At 39.0% G+C, this 27,191-nt stretch overlaps 1 protein-coding gene across 2 annotated transcripts; it reads left to right on the top strand.

The window, feature by feature from the left end:
* The first annotated feature begins 70 nt into the window (after nucleotides 1-70).
* LOC135468987 (myo-inositol 2-dehydrogenase-like) lies at nucleotides 71-7,421 on the top strand. Of its 2 annotated transcripts, XM_064747498.1 has the most exons (7): nucleotides 71-282; nucleotides 2,716-2,786; nucleotides 3,979-4,088; nucleotides 4,792-4,922; nucleotides 5,395-5,617; nucleotides 6,045-6,209; nucleotides 7,260-7,421. In XM_064747498.1, exons 3-5 carry the CDS (start codon nucleotides 3,985-3,987, stop codon nucleotides 5,445-5,447), a joined length of 288 nt encoding a protein of 95 aa, XP_064603568.1. In that variant the 5' UTR covers nucleotides 71-282; nucleotides 2,716-2,786; nucleotides 3,979-3,984; the 3' UTR covers nucleotides 5,448-5,617; nucleotides 6,045-6,209; nucleotides 7,260-7,421. The 2 variants fall into 2 exon arrangements, with proteins under 2 accessions (XP_064603568.1, XP_064603570.1); XM_064747500.1 differs by lacking the exon at nucleotides 3,979-4,088.
* Nucleotides 7,422-27,191: the final 19,770 nt, after the last annotated feature.

Raw genomic sequence — 27,191 nt, 5'->3', positions numbered from 1 at the left:
ATGTCTACCTGAGAAAAGGTCAGGTATTGACTGTAATGGCATCCTGTACTTGTTATTACAGAATGGAGTACCCAGATTTGGAATTGCAGTATTTGGAGTTGGGCGTATTGGGATAGTCCACGTGAAGAACCTGTGTAATGATAGACGTGCAGGTGTTCTCTGGTTGGTTGATGAAATGGCGACTTTCCCACGATTAAAGGAGTTACTATCTGAGTGTCATCTTGAAGGCAAGGTAGCAATAACTACACCGGGCTGTGCAAATGACGTGCTAGCTGATCCTCGGTGAGCTCTTTAATATATATTTGATTAAATCTGTGTTTTCCAGTTAAATGTATAGGATACACGTAGGCAATGGATGCAAATGGGTTCATGGTTCATCCAGACATAGAATTCAGGTGGGTTCATCCAGGCATAGGATTCAAGTGGGTTCACCCAGGCATAGGATAAATGTGGGTTCATGAGGGAATAGGATTCAGGTGGGTTCACCAAGGCATAGGACACAAGTGGGTTCATCCAGCCATAGGATACAAGTAGGTTCACCCAGGCATAGAATACAAGTTGGCTCACCCAGGCATAGGATGCCAGTGGGTTCACCCAGGCATAGGATGCCAGTGGGTTCACCCAGGCATAGGATAAAATTGAATTAACCCAAGTTTAGGATACAAGTGAGTTAACCCAGGTTTAGGATGCAAGTGGGTTCACCCAGGCATAGGATGCCAGTGGGTTCACCCAGGCATAGGATAAAATTGAGTTAACCCAAGTTTAGGATACAAGTGAGTTAACCCAGGTTTAGGATACAAGTGGGTTCACCCTGGCATACAATACAAGTGTGCCCATCCAGGCACAGGATAGCAGTGGGTTAACTCAGGTATAGGATACAAGTTGGCTTTCCCAGGCATAGGATAGCAGTGGGTTCACTCAGGCATAGGGTACATGTGGGCTCACCCAGGCATAAGCTACCAGTGTGCTCATTTATAGGATACAAGTGGGTTCATTCAGGTATAGAAACAAGTGGGTTCACCCAGGCTTGGGATACAAGTGGGTTCACCCAGTCTTTGGATATAGGTGGGTTGACCCAGACTTGGGATACAAGTGGATTCACCCAGGCATAAGATACAGTGCATCCACCCAGGCATAGAATTCAGGTGGGCTCATCCAGGCATAAGATTCCAGTGAGTTCACCCGGGCATAGGATAAAAGTGGGTTCATCCAGGCATAAGATTCCAGTGGGTTTACCCAGGAATAGGATAAAAATGGGTTCATCCAGGCATAAGATTCCAGTGGGTTCACCCAGGCATAGGATACAAGTGGGTTTCCTCCAGGCATAGGATAAAAATGGGTTCATCCAGGCATAAGATTCCAGTGGGTTTACCCAGGCATAGGATACAAGTGGGTTCACCCAGGCATAGGATTAAAGTGGGTTCATCTAGGCATAAGATTCCAGTGGGTTCACCCAGGCATAGGATACAAGCTTGCCCACCCAGGCATAGGATTCCAGTGGGTTCACCCAGGCATAGGATAAAGTGGGTTCTCGCAGACATAGAATACAAGTGAGTTAACCCAGGTTTAGGATACAAGTGGGTTCACCCAGGCATAGGATATAAGTTGGCCCACCCAGCCATAGGATAGCAGTGGGTTCACTCAGGTATAGGATACAAGCTGGCTCACCCAGGCATAAGCTACAAGTGGGTTCACTCAGGTATAGGATACAAGTGGGTTCATTCAGGTATAGAAGACAAGTGGGTTGACCCAGACTTGGGATATAAGTGGAATCACCCAGGCATAGGGTTCACCCAGGCATAGAATTCAGGTGGGTTCATCCAGGCATAGGATAAAAGTGGGTTCATCCAGGCATAAGATTCCAGTGGGCATTAGGGTTCAGGTGGGTTCACCCAGGCATAAGGTTCACTCAGGCATAAGATACAGTGAGTCCATCCACATATAGGACACAAGTAGGTTCCCCCAGGCATAAGATAGAAGTGGGTTTACCCAGGCTTGGGATACAGGTGGAGTCACCCAGGCATAGGTTACAAGTGGGTTCATCCCTTCATAAAATACAAATGGGTTCACCCAATCATAGGATACAAGTGGATTCCCCCAGCTATAGGATAAATGTGGGCTCACCCAGGCATAGGATACAAGTGGGTTCACCCAGGTGTAGGATACATGTAGGTTCAGGCTGGTATAGGATACAAGTGGGTTCACCCAGGTGTACATGTGGGATACAAGTGGGTTCACCCAGGTGTAAGATACATGTAGGTTCATGCTCAAGAATATTTCATTTATACTACAATGGCGGCCAGCATTATGGTGGGATAAAACTGGGCAGAGCCATGATAAAACACACAGCCATCCACAGGTTGCTGGAAGGCCTTCTCACGTACAGCCGGAAAGGAAGCCAGCAAGAGCTAGACTTGAACTCTCAGCAACTGCATAGGTGAGATATTTTAAATATACGATGGTGGCCAGTTGAAAGAAAACTGGGCATAGCCAGCCTATTATGTGTTTATGTACTTTTACAAGCCAGGGTATAATTTTAAGGAGGTGCTGGACAGAATGGTATTTCTCGCATATGTTCACTTCATTAAAAAAGATACAATGTTCCTTGAATGACAGTTTTTGTCCTGTACCAAACAGCTAGCCTCTGTCAAAATAATACTTGGTGCAGGAAAGAAACATAAATTCCAATGATTTTTTTTGTTTTTGTTTTTTAAGAGTGACAGCCATCTTGGTATGCACACCAGCACCTCACCATGAAGCTCTGATTGAGGCCGCCTTAGCCGCAGGTATGTTATAGGAAGCTGCTAAATATAAACTGGAGATACAAAGTTAAAGAACTTTAAATTATTATTGTTATTATTCCTAAGTTTTATCATAAGTAATAAGAATTGACATCCACATCTGAGTCCACAAAGTCAAAACTTAAGTACACATTTGATACATTGTTTATTTCCTCCATGTTGAAATTGTTGTAGGTTTCACACATTAGTACATGTTTTATACATACCAGTAGTTTATGACCCTACATTTTGACATTGTTGTAGGTTTCACACTTTAGTGCATGTTTTATACATATCTGTAGTTTATGACCCTACATTTTGACATTGTTGTAGGTTTCACACTTTCAGTACTTCCTTTATGCATAGTTTATGGTCCTAGCTGTTGAAATAATTGTAGGTTTCTCTGTGTGTCTTATTTTCAAATTCAAATTTTTCAAAAGGGTAAAAAATAAATATAATATTTCATATTTAAGTCTTTCACTTCAGGAAGTGAAATCAACATCAGAATGCAAATCTGTTATCTTAACATTAATACAAATCACAAAGTTATAGCAGTAGATTTTTTTTACTTGCATGAAATATGATAACATAATATTGAAATGCCTATATTTGGGAACTATTTTAATAAGTGGTCTTCCTAATTGTGGACATAAATATTTAACTAATTAAATCATAATATTCTGGTCCAGAGATGTTACTATGTTGTTGAATTTGTATAGATCGTCTTTAATAGAATACCATAATTTGAGTTGCATTTGAGAGCGGGCTGTGGTCTAGTTGTTAAAGGCATTTTTCTTTCAATCGTTAGGACATATAAGTTGCAGGTTCAAAACTGGTATGCAGCACAGATTATGTAGACTGTGCTCACTGCTTATAAGGCCTTTAATAGTGATAATAAGTGATCGATGGTAGACCACTTGTCTACCGCCAATTGGCTGTGCAGATCTGTACATTACATATGAGAAAGTTTGTCAGTGTTTGGGTCAGTGGTTTATCTCTGTGCACTGCATTTTCCTCCGTCCATAAAACTAAATACTATTGTGTAAGTGGAAAAGTCATGACATTAAAAAATAATCAAGTATGTTTCATTTGTATGTTTGCCTGCTTATTAGACCAATTTGCCCAAGGTTTGTCACATTCCATGTTTGGTAGAACTGCCATTGATTGTTTTATGAAATGTGTTGATTTGTCCCCTCAGGTAAGCATGTGTTCACAGAGAAAACCCATTGCGCTGTCTCTGGAGGCTGCAGACAAACTGTATAAAAAGGCCAAGCTCAAAAATAAGGTGCTGTTCTGTGCCTTCAATAGGTAGCTGTTTTTTTCTTTTTTACCTCATTTACGATTAACATATCATAAAACATATCTTTAATGCAATGTAAAAGACCATGCAGTCCAGTAATAAATAAATACAACAGAATGCTAACAATCGAATGATATTTGTATTTAATATTTTATGAAGGAACATTATGGTCTTATTTTTTTTTTCAGGTGTGTATTACCTGAATGATCATCTGACATATTTCTTAGATCCCAGTAATGACTATTGTCCATGTGGTGTACATTATACTTCATTAGAAATTAAACAATTAAAAGAAAACATGGATTTCTTCATAAAGTCAGTGAAACTGAAAACAAACTTACGTTTCCTAATACATACTTTAGTAGATGTTCCAGCTACAGGTGTATTGAGACTATAGTAAAAATACTGGCTCCAGTGAGAACTTGAACTCATGGCTTAAGTTGTTTAGCCCAACCTCTCTAACAGCCAAGCTGTCCAGCTAAATTCAGCAGATTGCTGCCATGATATTAAGTCTCACTCATTCTCACTCAGTCTCACTATTTTTGCTGGTCTTGATCAAGTTTTGGAAACTTCATGGTTCTTGTATTCCCTGACTATGACTGCAATTTAATACGTGCTCATCAATCAAGATATCACATTATAGTCCACTTGGAATTTGAACCAATGCGATAACAGCTGCATGTTTTTAATGTGTGTTTTTTTCTTTTTTAGGCGCCATGATCCTCAACTACGGAAAATGCATCAGTCTATCAAACAAGGTGACATTGGAGAGTTACGAATGATCAAAATTTGCAGTCGAGATCCGCCATCACATTGTAACCCAGCCTACATGAAGCTCTCAGGTCAGTGTTCTATTTGTGGTTGCTTGTTTCACCCACGTGGTTTTAATTCTTACATTTTTACCTCAAATCAGTATAGGTTCTGATCAGGTTTATAATATGGCTGTTGCTTGGTGTGAAACACTTCATGTGATTGTGATTGTTTGCTTCATTGTAACAATAATCATTGAAGTATTTTTCAGCTGATATTATTGGTCACAATTTTGTGTGAAGTACTTGTTATGTTTTTACTTATTGATTGTTTACTTACAGTGTAATCTGTAAGGATAATCAACAAGGTATTTTTCACCAGATCTCAATTGTGTAATGTAGTGCCTCATTCATCCTCTACTCCTAGTCAGAAAGAATAGGGTCTCAATAGGAAAATTACTGAGAGAAAAAGCCTAATGAACACTTAAGAGTAGGGCCCTTTTCTTGGATGATTGATTTGATGTTTTAATAATGCCCTGAAAACAATATTTCACTTTTTCCACAGGTGGCATTTTTCTAGACAGCATGGTTCATGACTTTGATATGATTACTGGTTAGCCAATGAAATTCCAGAGTCTGTCATAGCTAAGGGCCATGCTTACAGCAAAGCGTATGCAGAGATTGGTGATGTGGACAGCGCAGCAGTAATGCTACAGTTTAGGAGTGGCCTCATAGGTCTACTGGACAATAGCCGTTCAGCTGTGTACGGATATGACCAGAGAGTTGAGGTATTGCTTGCACTAATCTAGTGGATGAAAAGATTAAAGGGGACAAGGCCATGGCTTATACAAGCGCGATATCATTGAAGACCATTTTCAGTGTCATCATATGGCATGTATATCTGTATGTCACATGCGGGTCAGTTACCCAAAAGTTTGTGTTCACAATCGGGTACTCCGCTTTCATCCACCTCTAAAACTGACTGCCATCAAGAAAGTATAAAAATTCATGAGTATTGCATTAAATAACAATTAAGTGGGGAAAAAAATAAGTAAACATTTAAGATTAACCATTCAAATTCTTGTGATAATGTGTTTCTGTTGGCTTATCACAAAAGAGTTTTGAGATATATGTAAATGCTGTAAGATGTTGCATTCTAATTTCTGTTTCAGCTTCATTGCCACGACTAACAGCAGTATGATTTTTAATTCACAGGTTATGGGATCTAAGGGAATGTTAGTGTCTTCTAACCCCAAAATGTCCTCGTTAGAGAGGTGGACCCCTGATGGCACTACTCAAGAGACAGCTTATTTCAGCTGTATGGAAGATACGCTGACAGCTATGTGCACGAGATTAGACATTTCCTGGATGTGCTAGAGGGTAAGGTTGAAAGGTCATGGTGTGATATGAGATACATGCACCTGTGTGGTATGAGTTTAAATCAAGCTAAGGTCAACATTTTATGTGAGCTGTTAGTGACGAATGACTAATTTAGTATGTAAAACCTGCATGTATGTAAAAGAAGACATAAATGCCTTAAAATAATAACTTTGATGCAATACTTTACAAAAAAAAGTGGTTCTATGTGTTGGATGAATATATGTGAGAAAACAGAGTTGTTCAGTGGTAACTTTTCCAGTTGTTATCTAACATGTAAATGCAAACTTATAACTTATTTCTGAGCTTTTCTCAGAATGTAAATTTACGAAAGTGGGACAAATTCTGCCTTCATACAAATAAGGGGGACAGAAAAACAATATACCACAGCAATTTCACAAGAGGCTAATATGGGTGACACTCTGACTGTCAGGCCCTTGACCACTGAGTTATTCAATTCCAGCTATCGCCGAATCAGCTGTGACTATACTCCAGGTTTTACTTCAGGCAATCCTGTTTCCTTGGCCTTGAAACCTGACCTCCTTCATATAAGTGAAAAATTTTTGAGCGTTAAACACCAAAAAAATAAATCAGTAATGATACAGTTGAGTAGAACATCACAGTCTTTGTATATAGATGACAACTTCTGATTTATTAGTTTACAATGTTTCAGTTTACACTGTAACATCCTTTTCTAGTGAATCTGTCCTAATTGCCACAACTCCATGTTACAATAGAAATATACCCATATTCAGTACAAATCTTATGATGCTACTCTTCAGCACTCTTTTCAAACAGAATTATACTAGCATAGCCCAATGACTGGAGCCGCTTACCAATGCGGTCAGTGTGAGTTCAAGTCAGGCTCATGCTAGCTTCTCCTCTGGCCGTATCTGGGAAAGTCTACCAGCAACCTGTGATGCTTCGCGCAGTTTCTTCACACTATTATGCTGGCCGTCATCATATAAGTGAAATAATCTTGAGCACAGTATAAAGCTCCAATCAAATATATAAATAAATAAATAATAAACAGGATTAACATCTGAATTGCAGGTAAAGCCGTCTGTGAGGATGAAAAATGGCGAGGGAGCATTGGCCGCAGTAAAACTGGCACAGTTGTGTGGGGAGTCTATGAAGACTGGCCAAGTTGTCTATCTCAAGGAATGAAGACAGGCAAGTTGTCTATCTCAAGGAATACAGACAATCCTCAAAATATATATGGCAATGAAATAAATTACTGGTGTAATTGTATTTTTTTAATAAGTAGGTTCCAAAAAACTGAACACATATTGCATATTCATATATGTATATATATATATGTTTATATATATGACTTTGACATTGTAAAGTTTTAACTTTTATTCAGTGTACATGGATTTATACAATGTAGATGTAGTTTATGCCTCATTGGAACTCAGTGTGAAATCCATAGGCTGTGTTTTTATTCAGTTGTTGAATCTTTAACTCATCGTTTTCTTTCTACATTTTGGTGGTAGCTGACTGTTTATGCCTCCAGTATTTATATTCTGTTTAATTTTCAAATAGAACTGTTCGCCTAATATTATGTTTGAAATATAAAGAATGAATGAAGACAGCAACTGTTTCTCATGTCAGACTGTCGTTTGTCGCAAACTGTTATTGTTTTAAAAACAGATTTAGGTATTTTCCTGATTTTCTCAGTGCAATGTAAACATGCAAAGTGTCAGTATTGAAAAATTAATTTTAGACAAGAGAAAAATTTGAACATTGCACACTAAAGTTTGAAAACCTGTAAATCTTTTTGAACGAGAGAATTTATAACACCTTACCTTGTGTATTATTCTATTCTCATTATTAATATTTCCATAACAATTTTTGCCTGAATAACATTACTGCAGCATGGGGTGAAAGGTTCATATATTTAATCTGACGAACTCATGTAGTTGGGTCCAACATATTTACAGCAAATGTGATGTTTTGAAAAAACATTGTGTGGGAAATAATACCCATTTATATTACTAATAAAGCAGTTTATTCTTTTATCTGTATTTTAAGATTTACACAAAAATTGAGATTATGCAGAGAAACTACAAAATCATTATGCTGCCATTACTCATTTTTATGTTGGTTAGAGTGTCTGCCTGAAGTCGGCAGACCCGAGATCAAATCTGGATCTGATCATAGCAAAGACTTGAAAAACGGTGCTTGTTACCGCCGTGCTTTGGGGTTCAGCACTGAGAGGTTAGAGCAAAGAAACAGGATTGGCTGGCTCTGTGTCAGTATAATTTGACTGGGTGGGGTGTCATGTCTGGTGTCTTCAGCACGACACTTCAGTGGCGGCAGCACTTTGGCGGCATGGACAGGCCCTGCCACCAGAGGACACAGCATATGTATACACACAAAATGACTCCTTGTCGTCATATGATTGAAAAAGTCTTAAGTGCGCAAATCTCCAAACATGCATTCACAAGTAACTGCATACATCATATGTTGTGCATTGACCTTGCATGTACATGTATCACTTTCTGGCTTGCTTCCAATTCTGGACATTTTGAGGAATTTTAATGTGTGTCAGTTCTTTCTCTTTTCGATTGGTGTATAGTAGAAGATGAACTGAGAATCAGTTTTATTTTATAAAATGAACTTTGTTATCTTTTTATCCATTTTATATACTTTATACATGTATGTAAACAATGCATTAGTAATTTGTGAACTGTCAGAAGGCCTTTTCTGTAGTGTATTATAGTCACAAGAACATCACAGCAATCACAATATTTTTTTCATGATTTTGACTCCCTATTTGTTGCCATAGAAGTGACAACAGGGATGCCAGACACAGGTGTGTCCAACATTTTGAAATCCAACATTTTGAAATATTGACACTGCACATGTAGTTGTCGTGATAAGTTTTATAGATATAATAAAAGACTTATAAATACATTCCCTTTGCCTGAAAATAAATCATATATGAAAGATAATCCATCTGATTCTCACTTAGATTAATGTGCCACACGCAAAACAACGATCGAAAAGGGAATGAACTGACACAAAGTATTCAAGAATTCCTTGAAAGGGCTACAAATTATCTCCCTTTAACAATCCCCGCAGCTAGGTCATGTTTCCATTGGACGTTATAACGCAGTGCCTTATGGGATAAATAAAGCAGAGAAAAATGGCGCGTGGATATAACCGATGTCTTATGGGCTCAAATAGCACATATGAGTGCCACTAGGACAAAGTAAAACTGGTTTGGAAATGCTAACTGTGTATTCGAGAAGATAATAGCCCCAGGTAGGGAAACGAGTGAAATGTTGGAGGTTGAAGGCTTTATTTCTTGAATTTCGGAGGTATTGGGTGGTGCCGGCCGAAAATGGTTTCATACCTTTACTTCATATATATATGTAGGTGGCTGGTATGTATATATAGGACTGGTTTCGAGCGCTTCTGTTTGAAAGTCAAAATTCCGAATGAAACACGTCGTGATGGTTAAAATCCCGAATGAAAAACATCGTGATGTTCTTTTAATTTACATGACAGAAGCGGTTTTCAAATAGTCCACATAAAGAGAATTACCGGTACATACGATAAAGGTGGGCTGGTACCTCTTGCATAAAACAATCATAGATAGAACTACATTAGCAACATACGTCGCCATGGTAGTTACAATCAATTTAGCGTACGGTCACTTAATTTGTGTACGCGGCCCCAAAATAGGCTTTGTCAGATGGGCGACGAATTTCTACCCTACATCTGACCACTTTATTTTTTATGCCATTGGGATTTATCGTCATCAAACATTGATTACGAACACTTCCAGTGTATTAGATGGGCGTTTTTCCTTCTTCTGTGGCCGCTTCCACAAAGATGATTACAACTATCTTGGCGACACATGTTAAAAACAAATTGACTTGTTATGGTAGTTACAATCAACTTAGACTATGATCGTTTTGTGTAAAAGGCCCTAATCAAATAAATAAATAAGTAAACCTTTCGCAAGAGAGCTTTTCCCTCGCCGTATGTAGTTGTCTGCAGACTGAAGTAATGTGATAGTACATGTACCTGTGAGTGGGCTCACATGCATAATCTAAGACACACGACACGGTCATAAATGTTTATTATCTCCTTATCCATTCTGTATGCTTTCTCTGTAAACAACACGTATTGTGCAAGCGAACTGTTTGAAAACATTTTCTGTCATGTACATGTAAGTAAAAATAAAATAACAGCAATCAAATTTCTTCTTCTTTCATGCTTTTTCCTACGTACAGCCCAAATACATGTAAATGCAGGCGATAGTCAAGGAAGAAAATTTGTGACTGTGTTAATGATTTTTTGTGAAGTTTGAGTGAGTTCTTTCCCTTTCCGATCGGTGTTTTGCGTGTGGCAAATTATTCTAACTGAAAAAATGGCCGTAAGTGGGAAGGTCAACCTGCGGTTGGTCGTGGGTTTCCCCCTTGCTCTGCCAGGTTTCCTCCCACCACAATGCTGGCCGCGGTTGTACAAGTGAAGTATACTTGAGTACGGCGTAAAACACCAATCAAATCAATAAATAAACTCAGAAACAAAATCCTCTGTCTCTCGCTTCCCATTGTCTTTTCTTGGCGAGCTGGCACCTGTTCGGCTGAGCGTTGGTGTCGCAAGGCACTTGCCCAAGGTCCACGGTGCTCTCTCCTAAATCGGACCACTTTATGTTTCTGTGTCATTAGGGTTTAGCGCAGTCATATATTGATTACGAATACTTCTAATATATCAGGTGTGTGGCCGTCGTGTAAGTGAAATATTTTTGAGGACGGCGTAAAACACCAATCAAATAAATAAATAATAAATACACTGGGAAAAAACCCTGGGTCTCTCGTAGTCTCCTTATGCAAAGGACCGTAGCCGTGAATCTACTCAACGGTCCGGATTGGACAGGCTAGGTCTCTCGCTTCCCATTGTCTTGTCTTGGCGAGCTGGCATCTGTTCGTCTGAGCGTTGGCGTCGTCAGGCACTTGCCCAAGGGCCATGGTGCTCTCTTCTAAATCCGACCACATTTATGTTTCTATGTCATTAGGGTTTAGCGCAGTCAAATATTGATTACGAATACTTCTAATATATCAGGTGTATGTTTTTGCTATACTGGGCAAATTTTCACAAAATGACTGTAGATTAAATTGTTTATGGCGGCACGTGTTTATGGCGGCACGTGTAAAAACATAAATTGTTATAGGAGTTGCAATCGTGTCTTACAAGAGGACAGCGTTATTTTCGCCGAAGGTAAAATTACATACTCAGTCGAGGGAGAATTTTCTCTCCCGACTGAGTGAGTGAGCGAGTGCTTGGGGTCAACGTCGTGCTTAACAATTTTTCAGTCATATGACGACGAAGGAGTCCTTAGAGTGCATGTAATGTGCATCCTTGTTGCGGGAAGGATTTCCACCGCGCTTTTACCGGCCCGGATAGCACAGTTGGTAGAGCGTCCGCTTCGGGACTGGTAGATCCCGGATCAATCCTTGATCGAGTCACACCTAAGACTTTAAAAGAGGAAGTTGTAACTTTCTCGCTTGGCGTTCAGCATGAAGGAGATAGTGCAACGTCTGGTTGACCCGTATCAGTATAATGGCTCGGGCGGGGCGCTTTACTTACCTTCGGTAAGTCGTCTCAGTGAAGCAGCACTAAATAAAAGAGCGGTGGAAATCCGTCCTGCAACAAGGAGGCACATTACACGTAATTGCACCCTAAGGATTCCTTCGTCGTCGTGACTGAAAAATTGTTGAGTACGACGTTAAACCCCAAGCACTCACTCACTCCACCGCGCTTTTATCAAGTGCTGCTCACTACCCGCCCGAACCATTATACCGATACGGGTCAACCAGACGTTGCACTATCCCCTTAAAGCTGAACGCAAAGCGAGGAAGTAACTTCTTCTTTTAAGGTCTTAGGTGTGACCCTACCCAGCTCTCGCAACTGCAGTCATGTGATAATGAATCGTTCACTTACCTTTCGAGCATAACAACAGCTCGCATATGTTCGGCTGAGCGGAGTCTGTGTCTGGTACATGAAGGACGACTGTGTTTGCCCCTAAATCTGACCACTGCAGCATCTACATGTAGGTGATATATTCCCCAGAACATTGGTAAAGCCTTCTTACATAAAAAGACAAATAGTACTAAAAAAAAAAGACATTAACTGACTTGTTTCAGGTATTTTGAACACACGTCTTGATCTCCTATCTTTACAGGTATTTTGAACACACGTCTTAATCTCCTATCTAAGTTGGACTCTTCCAGTTAAAGGATCAAAAGTTTAAAAAGTTCACTTTATTGTTCTTTGTTTGAAACACCTCAGGATCGTGTATATTATACTTCCAGGCGACGAGGCATACTATTTTGAACTAGGCCTACATTATAGAAGGCCTAAGCAAAATTAGGCACATGTACATGATTTAAGTCTCAAAGCCTTGGGATTTCATTTCCTATTTTCTTGACAACATGACAAGATAAAACGGTTCGAAATTTCAAAAGTTTGAAAAACAGTGTTTATACAATTAAAGACGTACAGCAAAGAGAGTAAAATTAGAGGCTAATGGTCGCACGTAACTCGTGAAATACAGCCTCTTGTCACTTTATCTCAAGGATTTATTCTAACTGTTCATGTATATGAATAAATAGCAGCAAATAACACGCTCCCTAGCGCCATGGCAAAAAGCAGAATTGGGTAAAAAAAAAAGGATTGCATCGATGTTATTTGCAATTTATTAGATGTCACTGGTCTAGAATTACTCCAAATGCTGTCTTGTCATCACATTTAACATACAATCACATTAAAAGAATGTCAAGGGACTGCTTAGTCCACCAGAAAAATCGTGGTTATTGCAGGAATGCAATATATTTGAAGACGTGCAGCATAGAGTGTAAAACCAGAGCAGCGACGACAGTGTGATAGCTGGCTAATGGTCACACGTAACCGGTGAAATACGACCTCTCTTTGTTTAGAATGTACATGTACTTGCCCAGTTGCGACGTTCTCGATCTTAAGTTTCAGTTTGGAATTTCCCCTAGACGGCTACAAACAAGGGAGTTAACAAGATTGTTCCAAAGGTTTTAGAGTGATCTCCCTTATACCACTCAGCGAAGTCGAGCAATAGGTTGAGTAATGAAAGGCTTGCCAATCTGAGATCTTCGACATCAACCTCTGAAATTGTCAAATACAATATTTCCGTAAACTCAGGTAGGAGATAAGGCCATGTAATGACATTGCGTAATCTATTATTGTGTTTTATAATCCTATTTAACACCTGCTAAACATCACGTTAAACTTGACAATGAAATACCTCTTATTATATATATAAAAAACAAGATACATAGATAAGATATCTATAACCATGACATTCCAGTGCATTCCGGTGTGACACGCTGCCAATTACATAAATATAAGCATGCCTACCATGCACTATGGTGTGATAGGCCACCAATCTACAACCATGTCTCTTTTGCACCCTGGTGTAAAAGGTCATCAAGCCACAACTGATGACCCCACTGCACACTGGTGTGACAGGCCATCAAACTATAACCATGACTCCAATGCATCCTGATGTGGCAGATCACAAGACTACAACCGTGGCTCCAGTGCATCCTGGTTTGAAAGGCCATCAAACCACAACTATGACGTGCAACCTGGTGTGACAGCTGACTTTCTGATTATTATTAAAGTATTTATCATGTGTTTTCCTTCGGTTATTGTTTTACATAGGCGCATTTAATATAAAATTTCTGCTCATTAGCCAGTTTCTACAGCGTGCTTAGTAGGCGAAATTTAAGCCAATTTTAAGCTTGCATTCTGGTAAGAACATGCTTACATCACAGAGTGCATTATGTGTGTTAAGAAATATAGAACTAGGAAATGTAGAAACATTAAGGATGATGATTGATTAGAATTTTATGGATTTAAAACAACGCAAATGCCATTCAAGTATAGAATGTAATTATGATATGGGCACATAGTCGTAACAATAGTTATCAGGTTACGTGTTAGGGTAAAAAGTGGCTTTGATTCTGCAGAACATAGATGTATATTTATATTTCCTATAATAGAAGGAATCACACAATTGAGACAATTTACAAAATGGCATGTTCATGTTATGGAAATCCAGGAAGACGGAGGGGCAAAGGGTCGAAAATGTTGTGTTGTGGAATTGTCTTTCTAGATGAATGGTGCGACAGAGGGATAGCCACATTGGGCTTCCATAGTTTTACTTTATATCTGGGACACCTTACGCCCTATCCCATAAGCATGCTTCTCATTTATCACCTTCATTCCGTATATGATGGGTTTATGTCTGTTTGTGTTTGGTCCTGATACGCTGATATTTTCAGAATAACCTGTCCGTAAGCCAGGGTGGTAACCACGGCACACTGGGTATACAGCGAACCTACCGTAAATTCTGTCACTCAAATTCTACATATACGGAACTGTAGGGCGTCACGCCTGTTATCTTAGGCATAGCGTTCCACTGAGGAATCAGTGCAAATGTGGTCAAGAACTACCAACAAGGGACATACTGTAGTGATACCACAGACGTGATGCTGAAAACGACGTTTAACCTCATACAAACAACACACAAACAAACAACACACAAACAAACACACAAACAACAAACACGCACCCACCCACACACAAACCACAACCAAACAACAAACACACAAGCACAGAAACAACAGACAAACAGACAAGTAGATCTGTTCAGTCTCCATATAACAGAGAGAAATGAAATCATAGCGGTATGGAAAACAGGCATGCCCATTGTAAACCAGCGTCTTTTGCCAGACGGTCCCCCTGATTCAAAACTTCAACCGACCCGGCTAGTACTGGATTCTCGCTATCGACCTCATCAGCCAGGGGTCGATCGGCTGCAGCGCGAACAACCTCGAACTTGTGACATAATGTAGTTACATGTACGTCATCTGTACAGCCAACATGTTGTGGGGTATACTGACTGTACAGTCAGCATGTTGTGGGGTATAATGACTGTACAGCCAACATGTTGTGGGGTATACTGACTGTACAGTCAGCATGCTGTGGTTTATACTGACTGTACAGTCAGCATGTTGTGTGGTATACTGACTGTACAGTCAGCATGCTGTGGTTTATACTGACTGTACAGTCAGCATGTTGTTGGATATACTGACTGTGCAGTCAGTAAACAGTGATGTGTGTTGACTGTACAGACATCAATCCTTTATGTATGTGCCGAGCAAATTTATATATGTAGTGGGATCTCAGCAGCATAGATAAATCGTGGTATTCCAGAAAATTTCACTTATACGTCCACGGTTAGCATTATGGTGGGAGGAAGCCTGGCAGAGCCCGAGGGAAACACGCAACCACTCAGAGGTTGCATTCAGACCTCCCCACGTACGGCCGGAGAGGAGGTCAACATGGGCTGGACTTGAACTCACATCGACCTCATTGGTGGGAGGACCCTGGGTCATTACACCGCGCTGGAGTGCTAGCCCCGTCAGCCACGGAACACCGAGGTGCGAGATGTGCCTCTAACTCGAGCATGCGTCTGATTCCGCTTGCCTCAACCGAACCCTCTTTCGCCCTTTAACCATGTGCCTGGGGACATCGCCTTTCCGGTTGCTCTAACAGGGACCATCCCATCGTCTCGTAAGAATTCCTTATTACAAACTGATCTATCCAGTTACAAAGCACGTAAATTCTGTGACTGTCTAGGGCTGTTTTCCACCGTCTTCCTAAATAACTCAGGTTGTGTTATTTGTTGTCTTTTCTTTTAAGTGGAGTCAGAGTCGGCGTTGATTGGATTATAGCGGAGTTTGTGTATCATGTGTGGAAGCTTCTTGTCTTGAACACGCAATAATAAATCAATGTGAAACAGCGCCTAAAATTTAGAACAACCTGGGTTTTGTCTATCTCTCACGGCTGCCAATCAGCCGAGACGGTGCAACTTACCGTGCCCGTATACGGTCACTGACTACCGTTATACATTCTGTTTAGCCTGGAAAATGCCTGTATGCGTTTGTTTATGAAGTCATCAATGGCCAAAGCCCTGCGGAGAGGTTCGCTAGCCAGAGAGAGGCTAGGTAATGACGCTTTTCTTGAGCCGAGTAAAATGAACTTAGGGGACGGTTATGGAAATATAAATTTAATTACAGGCGACCATTAAAGTGTGCACTATACTGGGTTATGAGTGTGATGAGCTCGCGGTCTGAGTTAGCAGCTATATATAGGAGTAAACTTTATACACTTCCCCAGGCCTGAAGGCAGTTTTTGCTATAATAATCAGTTTGTTTGTTGGATATAAACACAATTTCACTCCCAAAATGGCCGAAATGTTTTTTAAAGCAAGAGTATCCATTTTGATCTTACACGAGCCGCTTGCGTGACCAGTATTTAAAAAAAGCTGTGTTCAACTTTTACGAGTGAAATTCTATATAAGATGAGAATATTACTTATGAATGTAGGGCGTGGAGATACTGATTTTGTTTTTTAGTTCTGAAGAATGCTTAATTGTCACGACTCGGTGCTATCGCTGGATCAAAAAAGCAGCATTCAGAGGTTGAATTGTGCTTTATGATTGACAGGCCCGTCCTGCTCAGTAAATTTGATATTTAAATCCCAAATCTGAAGTGACGAAAATAGAATTAGTCGGCGAAAAATCCAATAAAAGGTCTCGTGTCAATTTCTTAGTTTAATTACTTGGTTGCGGATTGAATCTTTCTGATCTTCGATTTCGCTTTGCCTCAAGACGTGTGCCTTTTTGTGTTTCATTACATGACTTTGCCCTCGGCAAAATTAATACGGATTAGGCGGACGGTCAAATATCAGTCGTGTTGTGTACATACGGCGTTATCGATTACTTCAACCAGCCATTTAGTCTGGAATAGCTCGCAGGCACCCAAGCCATTTGATTAACGAGTCCCCGACCAGCTGAATAACCAGATTAAAGTTTACATAAGTAAATGTTCGTTTTAATATATTGCACACCTTCTCATTCCAGCGACTTGAATTTAAGACCACGTTTAAATAGTACGTTTTAAGACGACGATCACTGTCATAGTGGCTCTATAGCCGTCGTGTCACCTTAAAACGAAGTGCCACGTATGACCGACGACGCAAGATTCCGAGCCAGGAATCGAACCATTGAGAGTAAATTTCTAAAATATCTGAGTTAGATTCGAATGATCTAGACTCAGCACACACACTCAGGGAAATATTGCATGTATGCGACCATTTTGAATCTCCAGTCAACTACTAGATTGTCCAGGAACGTTGTAACTGGGCGTTCTCGATCAATTCCTGATTAAAGACCTAGAATGTCACGAAGTCTCTTTTATTGAAAGCTACGTAGTCAGAATGTCTCCGGACCTTCATAAATTCGATTAGGTCGGAAAATCTTGGTTAAACGACAACGGTACCAATACATGAAGATCACCACTGTATGGCGAAAACGCTGACAGTATGGCGTAAAGACCTAACATTCTAACATACCGTCCCATTCTTTACAGTATAGACGATTATGGTACAATCCTGGATTATCGTTAGAATATTGCGCTGTCGCTTGAGTCTGAACTGAGCCAACAAGTGGATGCATACAAAAGTTTCTACATATATATATATATATATATATATATATATATATATATATATATATATATATATATATATATATATATATATAAATATGTTTGTGTGTGTATATATATATATATATATATATATATGTGTGTGTGTGTGTGTGTGTGTGTGTGTGTGTGTGTGTGTGTGTATAATCAATGATGACGGACAACAACGTTAGGGACTTAACTTGATGGATTGTCTGTAGATTTTTAGGACAGATAAAGCTGAATGTGAGTGTAGGACGGGACATGGTATTGTAATATTGATAGTTTACCTTCGATCTAAAGTTCCGCTATGCCATACATTGCCGCAAGGAACCATAGACATACTTACATGTACGTTGTGAGATGGCTCGGCGTCAAGGGTAAATTCAGACACACAGTGATGTTACCACTACCAAAATGGCCAAGACGGTTATACGAGGGCTGTTCACGTTGTTGTATTTTTTCACAGAATTTTTTTGTCATTAAATAATCAAAGTCCATTGGCCTTAATACACTGGCACCCCTGTGCCCTCAACCCAGTGACAGCAGTCACCTATTATGAAAAAAGGTTCTTGAGAATGGTGCTGCTCTGCTTCTGCAGTCCATATATATACACTGTCTGATCAGCCGAGTTGGCAGCGACATAATCAAATGTTGGCGCTAATTCCTTCTACAATTCATCGACAGCCTGGGTATCCCAGTTTCCCAATCGTTAAGATAGTTTATCTATACAAGATATTTATAGACTGTATGTAAACTCATGAGCTTTCTTTTTCTATCAGTCTATCGTGGTAAAATATCATTAGAAGATGCTTGAAACTGGATACCAGGTTCTTAGTGTTTGATTTGTGTTTGTTCGAAGTCATTTATTTCGGCAAAGTCCTGTGTTATGTTATTTTAGGGTATATATCTATTACCGTCGCCACCACATTAGAATCCCAATGTTATTTTGTCTTTTACACATTAGAGTTGATTTTCAGGAAATGCAAAAACGCATCGGACATTCTCGACAGTAGGCATTTAAGAGATTCAAGGTGAAAAAAAAATAACAAACGGAGAAAACGATTATATTTGTCTCTGTGATAACGGCACTTTAACGAAATTCTCATCGTAAAGACGCCTCCTTTCAATATGATATTCTGCATCACAGCAACGTATGTGATCCATATCGCTGAGAGCAGACTCAGTCAAAGTTCAAGGATATGGAGTGACCAGTCCCAGTAGTGCGGTGTAAATGTCAAACGTCATGTGTACAAGGTATGTTTAATAACATGCCCTTTGTTTAAGTAATACTTCACTAGTTGATTAATGACTGTTCACTGATTTGACAGCGGTCAGTTTAATTCACGGAGGAAACCGCAGAGCCCGGAGGAAACCACCCATCCCCAACAGGTGCATGAAAAACCATAGAAAATTTGATTCAAACACGCCATCTCTTTGGTTTAACCACAGGAACCCGCGATTGGAATTCAGTCTTCGAATATTCCAGTCATCAGCTAAACACATACAGAACCTTTAAGCACAGATTATTGATTTCAAACCTTTTTTCCACAAGATGTACATGTCACTCACTCTTAGGGCAATTACCAGAAGAATTAAAGACAAACAAAATATGTATTTGAACAAGATTTGTCATTTTTCTTTGCTTTTTACATTTTTTAAAAATAAAATAAACACAATCAGATGTGTGAATCCACAGATGGATGTATGAACCGTATTGTGCTTGATAATCGGTATGATACATAAAGACAAATTAAGAGTGACACTTCATATAAAAGACTACAGCATAGAGAGTAATGAGTAGTTGGCATATTCGAGCATTTATTTGACTGAAAATATCTAAAACAATAATATATGTAATTGTATTTAGACACATTTTTACTTGTTTTTCTGGATAGTTATTTCACTTTAAAATACGCAGCACTTCTGGCTGGGAAAAGTGATTAGCAACAGCTGGATGTCGCACTTGCCTTTACATGATGTAAGATGTTCCTTTTGGTTTCTAAGTTACTGCAAAATATTCAAATTACGCGCTTTGTAATGGTCTCTCAAACCTGTCGCCAAACGTCAATGCCATTCCCACGCTGTTGAGCTAATTTGATTTATTTTGTGCATTATTTTTTTTCAGTAAAATGAATTTTTATATCCTTCTGCAAGAAGGAATAAGTATTAATGTCTGGAAAAGATTCAGATTGAAAAGGGAATCGAATCTCCATCAGGGCACACAGGAAATTAAAGATCAGAAAAGAGACGTTGATAATATTGTTCATTTAATCCTACAAAAGGTCTCCTGTAAGGAATAACAATTCAATAAATAATAAATTCCTGCAAAACTCATTTCATATCCTACAACCCTTTCTTAGTTTGAAATTAGTTTGAAATTTTGAAACACTCTTCAAAGGCACTCTGTGGCAAACACTCCTCGCTCTAGCCTTTTAATCAACAGGCTGAGTAAAAGTAAGTTTTGGGTATCAAAATTTCAAGGCGAAATTCTCTGTGGGGATAATCTTGGAACAATCAACAGCCTGATTAAATTTGAACAACAAATTCTGACTTCCTAAAGGCATGGTCCCCAATTACATGTATCATGACTATTTGATTAAACAAATGCTCTTGATGACGCATGCCACCAGTACCTGTTACACGATAACCAAACTTTTTGATAAGAATAATATCAAATAGATGGTACATGAAAGTCCAGTTTAGGTTCAGTACAGCAAACTTAAACACCTCAATCAGAGAACAGTACTGCTGATCTGAGCTTGAAGCAGAGCCCAAAATTAAAGAACTCTGCTTTTAGATAAATAAACAATGGATCATGTGATCAAAGTTCGAGTTCAAAAGCTACAGAAGTCTGCAATCGAAGAGCAGCAATGCATCATTTGAGCTTATAGGAGAGAGCATGGAACTTAAGACACCTAAATCAGAAACAGCACTGAATCATATGTCAAAGTTTACAAGTTTCAATGCCTTTCCGGCCAGAATAATGCATTAGTTTAGCCGATTTAGCGATTCTGACTGATGAATTCTTCAAACAACAATTATTATTTGTCAGCATAATACCCCGAAAGGAATTGCCACCTGCAGGAAAAGTTCTAAAGAGATATCTATTGGCTTAAACACTCAAAAACATCGACTGCATGGGTGAAAATCACGTTAAGGTTTAAAATTAATTCAAATTATTTTCCTCTAATGAGTTTATATGACCAATTATTCAAAGGTTTGGAATTTATTATTTTTTCTTTCCTTTTCTACTTCACAGTGGATTAATTCTTACATACAGACTTAAAACAGGATGCAATAATCTATTCAACACTCGGAACACAAGAATGAATCGTTTGATTTATTCGTATCGATCAAGTTTACCAGCACATACAATGTAAACATTAAAGGAGGAGAAAACATAAAATTGCATACATTTCAGATGAAATAGTGCGGAAAGTTAGCTGTGAATGTGGTCTTCAATATTTCTTTCGATTTTTCTTTAAAGAGACAACAACACTTGAAAATACATTTTGTATGGTCGTTATTTGGGACCACCTTTTGTACATCTTGTCGTTGTGCAGTAATGCTATAAATGAGGATTTAATTAATGTTTAATATATATATTTGCTCTAACATTTAGTCTTTTCAGATAACAAATGTGTTCAACTTCGATTTTGATCACATTTATGATATATTTATAAATATTATCTTAATTCAGATTAAATACATGTGTTTGGATATAAACAAAAATTTTACATTGAAATAAATTTATTAGACATGCACCACATCCTTATTTAACACATTATTATGCAATGACGATATATACCAAATTATGGTACCAAATACCCACTACACAAAAATATTTTCAAATACCCTATTCTCCAGGGGAAAAAATCGATAAAATATTAAATGACATATTTGCAAATAAAATTTCACACCATTTCGTCTGATTTTGGTATCATTTTATGTTTTTTCTCTTTTAAGCTAAATATTATTCATGTTTTTTCAATTATTAAAATATTTTGAGCGAAATTGTGAAAACGAGACGACCAAAATCGCTCTAATTTTCTTTTGATTTTCTTGAAACTCATCTACATGTAGTACGATATTGTATAATTGTAGACGTAGATGCTATTGAGCTCAGAAAGTCGTAGATCACCGTGCTTGTGGACACAGGCCCCACTCCCACAGTTCATTTGTCCAGGTCCAGTCTGGTGCCTGATGTGACAGTAAGTATCCCTGACCGTTTAGTCCCGCTACTATCCGGGGAACATGGTCAAAGTAATTACACAGTCTCCTGTGGTACTGTGTCCTCACTGTATGAAGCCCCGCCATCAAACTCTCCGCTTTCAATTGGTCGTCACTCACAACATGCACTTCTTGCAATACGTGAGAAACCAATCCTGTATAGCCTCGCCAAAAACCTGTCACAAGGAAGAGAGACTACAACTGTTACATTATACCAGTGCAGCACAAAACACCAGTACAACGCACTAAGCTTGGACAAATGATCAGAGGTAGATTCCATTTCTGGCTCAAGTCAGAACCTCAAACTTTGTTGCCGAGTTTAGTTACTGGCTCTAAAAGCTGAAATTTTGACTCATTTGTCTTAAGATAACATTTATGATTTGAATCTTATAAATTAAATCTTTTCCATCTTACTACAGATCGATCAAAGTTGCAGACGATAGTAACACCTAATGGCAGATTTGTTTATTTATCCATTTATTTATTTGATCGGTGTTTTACGCCGTACTCAAGAATATTTCACTTATACCACGGCAGCCAGTATTATGGTGAGAGGAAACCGGGCAAAGCCAGTAGCAGATCTCGTTGTACGTGAATGATTAGTGTCCGAGGATGTACAAAAACAAAATAAATTTTGAAAAAAAAACAGCCAATCAGTAAAAAAAATGTCGCACAACCAAAAAAATAGAGACATACATTATAATTTGTAAAACAAAACATTATTAGCTATAGTTCAACCTTGAGCCCAACAAATTTGCGGTAATTATAAAAAATACATTTCTTCGGCCTGTATATATCAAAATAATATACTCTTCCTTCATATATTGTCTAGATTAAAGCACTGTCAATGACACCCAGTAGTGCCGCGCATCGGCCCTTTGGGCCGGAAAAACGCCAGTTCCAATCAACGTCTTCCACCCACCATACCCCACCCCCCCTTCTTCGACCCACCCCTTCCTTGAATCTGGCAAGATGATCTGTTAACACCGTACTCTATGTGAACCTTAACGTAGCTCAGTATTGATTATCTGCCTAGGTAACAAACATTTCCAATCTACCTTCGAGCAGACCTAAGCACGCCACCGGAAACCCCTCCGCCCCGCAGGTCATCCCCAGTTATCAACGACAGATGAAAGTAGACTTCTCCTGGAGTCAGTGCCGACCGAATATTCTGTCCGAGTAAACAAGTCAGCCGTTTGACCCGTCTAGAAGCCATTGGATTTTGCCCCTTCTTCTTTCTAGATAACTGGCAAAACGTTTCATGTTGAATGTCCGTCTGCTTTTTAGCCTCATACATTTGTTATATGTCATGAGTAGATGAATGATGAATTAATCAACAAGGTCACCACTCAATCTTCACACATATATAACTGTTCTGACTCAACTTAATTACCGTGTATACTATCTAGAAAACTCAACGGCTACCGCAATTTATGACCTTAAACAAGTAGAAAAACATTTCCATTTAAAAAATATTGTTTTCACTAAACTCCCAAAGGCGATAATGTGTCGACTGTCGATGAATGTGTCGAGGACAGTCTATCACATAAAACAAAAAAAATGTAAAAAAAATGAGTGACAAGTCACTTTATTTATACTCGACGTTGTTTTAGGTTATCGTGGGTCCTGTCAGCAGCTGTTGATTGTATATTAAGATTGTAGCCTTATATTAACTTTAACCCAGAGTTATGTCACTTGTTACTTCGGTGCATATATGCATATATATATATATATATAGTTTCTTTTTCTTTCATTATACATATATACAGCCGTATGTGGGAAGGTTAGGCAGCAACCTGCGGATGGTGGGATAATATATTTTTTATTATATTTTCTTGTTTACATTTATATTCTGATTGTTGCTGAATAAACACTGTAACAAATCCAATTGTTTTACGACTAGAATGAAACAGATTTTAACATTTCAAGTCAAACGCCAACTTTCAATACAGTTATGAAGAGGTGGTGCAATGGCATGAGCGATTATAGCTTTGAAAGAAAAATAATAAAAATATGAAAGGCAAAAAACCTATAGGCCACGGTGACTTCCCGCGGACTGACGCCTAGAAACCCATGATCAGACATAGCACCCTCATTCCACAAAGACAATATTGAGAAAATCGATATCAAAATGACATTTTAAAATTGAGGGAGCTTGAAAACAGATGATAGATTTCACTTTGATTCATAACTTCGCCGTGGTGTTTTCATTAGACGAGGCATTCTTCGCATCACTGTTTGGCGTCTCGCTACTTATCGGTTACCAAAATGGACAAATTATATATGGGGGACGATGCATTACTTTGACAACGAACGTGGAAATAAGTTGCTTTAGATGGAGTTGTATCGCGTCTAATGTCTCCCCATAACTTGAGAACTGCTTCCATCCTCTCGTCGCCGCCGTAGTAATTTATGATCTTCATATCGTATGTGTGTTTACACAATTTGTCAAGTGAATAACGCTGTCCTATATTTTATTAGTCTATAAATCCACGGTACAGCCTTTAAGTCGTTAATCAACCCCATCAGTAGCGTATTATACCAGACTTCAAACGTTTCATTTCTCTCGTAAAGAACAGTGTAAGGTTCTGATTTATACGCTGTCACACTGTTACCACTCCATAAATCATCGGACACATCTAATAAGCAGCTCCACGGACACTCTCGACATCATCTTGTCATGATATACTAGTGCGTAATCTAATAACATGCGAAATAACGGTACTGTTAATGGCAAATACAGCCGAAACGGCGTCCAGTACGTCATCTCTTTAGCCACCTTGTTCAGACCAAACCCAACCTCTCTTAGATACAGATGGAGAGTAAAGGATTACAGCGCCTAAAGATATCAAGATGAGCTCCATTTAGAAACATGACTTCCTATAACACACCCAAACCTTCCTTGAACTGTAACTCAGCACAGAAAATGTTCTAAGGGAACGTCCTACTCAAAATTATATAAATCATTGTTAATTTCCTTTCTTATGCAACATAGCCACAGAATCACAAGCCCAAATAAATTGTATTAGCCGACAGTTTATGACAACTTCATGGAAGTCTTTAAATCGGTGCACAGCTAATGCTTTGGCATGACCGCTTTGATTTTTCTTGCTTTACCAGAATTGGTCCCCAAGGACAACCGTCATGACTGCTAACTAGTGAGTGGCAGTCAGTAAACGCTGGCGTTTTGAGATCGAGTCGGTCTCTTTCCCACACTCTCGTGACATGTACAGATGGCCCGACTGTACCACTACTGTCCCGTTGTGTTCCTAAGAGCCATGTGGATACCGTCTAGGCTTTATGTCATCCCATTAGACGAGACGTCCAAGGGACATTAACTGTCTAATGGGCTATTCCTCATAGTCCAATTCCTTATGTGTAACTTCCACTTCCCCGTCCCACACGACAGTTCATAATGAATTACAAAGAGGCCATGACGCCTGGATAGCAGACTTCCTGGACTTGCTTTGGTGAGTGTCGGGAAGTATATCTTATGTAGGTAATGCGTGTAGGCCAAAGCTTCCATGACAGCCCCTTGGCTAATCAGTGTCTATTCAATCTGTTTACACCTACACAATGATCTACTGAACAGTTTTCCCGCTATTTAACCAAATTTTTGTGGCCGTGCTTATACGTATGAAATGTATTTATTTATAATATTTATTAATTTATTTATTTCTCTGATATAAATATCTTTTTATATATCTGGGTGTTGGTGAAGCCAGTCTTAAGGTTTGTTCACTCATACAAGAAAAGGGGTCATTCTATAGATGGGGGAAAGTGGAAGGTCTAGGGTAAACCACTTACCCTTGGAGGTTATAGATGGGGAAAACTGAAAGGGCTGGGCAAACCTTCGACCGTTTTCACATCCAGCGCACTGGTTTGCCTATCTAATAGGTTTAAGGAAAGTAGTCTTTAACGTTCGTAAAGACTGTGCAAGCATTCCCACCAGATCGCCGTGAAATAAAAATGTTCCTTCTAAACTGGGTATCAGGTTGCACAAATATCACAAATGGGTACCTGTTATAATGCGCAATGACGATCAAGTCTTAGATGGATGGACAATGGTTCTCCTGTAATACATGAGTCGAGTATTACCAATTTATCAGCAAATCGTTAGTCCAAAGTCCAAGTCGAATAGAATACATTAAGCGGGAACGGTCACACATTACAGTACCAAGTGGTTCAAGTAACTATTCTAACATACTGTAGTAATCTAACAGTAAGAGTCGGCAAATTACGGTTCAGGCAGTCAACCCGTAGAACAATATCCTAAGTCAAAATTCCCAAAAGACCAGTTTCATTTACAAAACTAGCATCACAATCTCTCCAACACCGGCATTGAGTGTCTGTGTCGTAGGTGGTAGATCCTAATTCGATCTACATAAGGATTTTAGAATCTGTAACCGTTGCACTATCTTGCCCGGATGTATCAGTCAAGAGACCACTTGGACTCCAACCATTACGTTTAACAAATCAGAGGCTTCGTGAAATGGGTCATATACATGTGTATCATTCTAGAAGACCATGCTACTCGTGTTTAGTGCCCTCCGGCTTCAATAAAAAAAATTAACTCATTTCACCAAATCCTTCGTCATCTTATTCACTAGAAATTGAGCTTTTTCTTTCTAGTAAAAACATGGCACGCTTAACTACATGTTTTATACTACATGTTTTATGTCTGCCGCCACGGATGACAAGGGGACGAGGACGATCACCAGCTAGGCGCGAATATGTTGTCCTCATCAGGCTTCCACTGAAGGCAACAAGTCCAGTAAAAATACCCTAAAACAGTTACATTGAATTCAGTGGTTTTACTAATACTGGGTCAGATGGTGCCAGTAATAATCGCTGTAATAGCCAGCTCTTCGTAAGAGAGATGAGAGCAAAAGACAACACAAAACGGAAGGTGCATGAATATATTCCCTAGCCTATTACATTGTTAGAATGAAGTTCGCCAGCTGAAAAATTGTCGATGTGGCGTTAACGCAGAATCATTCATTCATTCACTGAATGAAGTAAGTAACAAGGTGACAATATTAGAACGTACCTTACGGCTCCTTTCGTAAACCATTTTTGGAAGCTTTGTATTCATGTTTGGGCCGAGCATACATGTTTTTCCTGCATAATAATGTGTAAAATTCAGTTGCGAACAACGCCTTTGATAGAA

The sequence above is a fragment of the Liolophura sinensis genome, chromosome 6, assembly GCF_032854445.1.
Source record: "Liolophura sinensis isolate JHLJ2023 chromosome 6, CUHK_Ljap_v2, whole genome shotgun sequence".
Lineage (NCBI taxonomy): Eukaryota > Metazoa > Mollusca > Polyplacophora > Chitonida > Chitonidae > Liolophura > Liolophura sinensis.
Note: the sequence above shows the minus strand (reverse complement) of the source record. Positions and strands in the feature narration are given on the sequence as shown.

Excerpts from the sequence above, each read along its gene's own strand:
- LOC135468987 (XM_064747498.1), top strand. The coding sequence starts at position 3,985 with ATGTGTTCACAGAGAAAACCCATTGCGCTGTCTCTGGAGGCTGCAGAC. Across the intron at positions 4,089-4,791 it reads CTGTTCTGTGCCTTCAATAG|GCGCCATGATCCTCAACTAC; the intron begins GTAGCTGTTTTT and ends TTTCTTTTTTAG. Across the intron at positions 4,923-5,394 it reads AGCCTACATGAAGCTCTCAG|GTGGCATTTTTCTAGACAGC; the intron begins GTCAGTGTTCTA and ends CTTTTTCCACAG.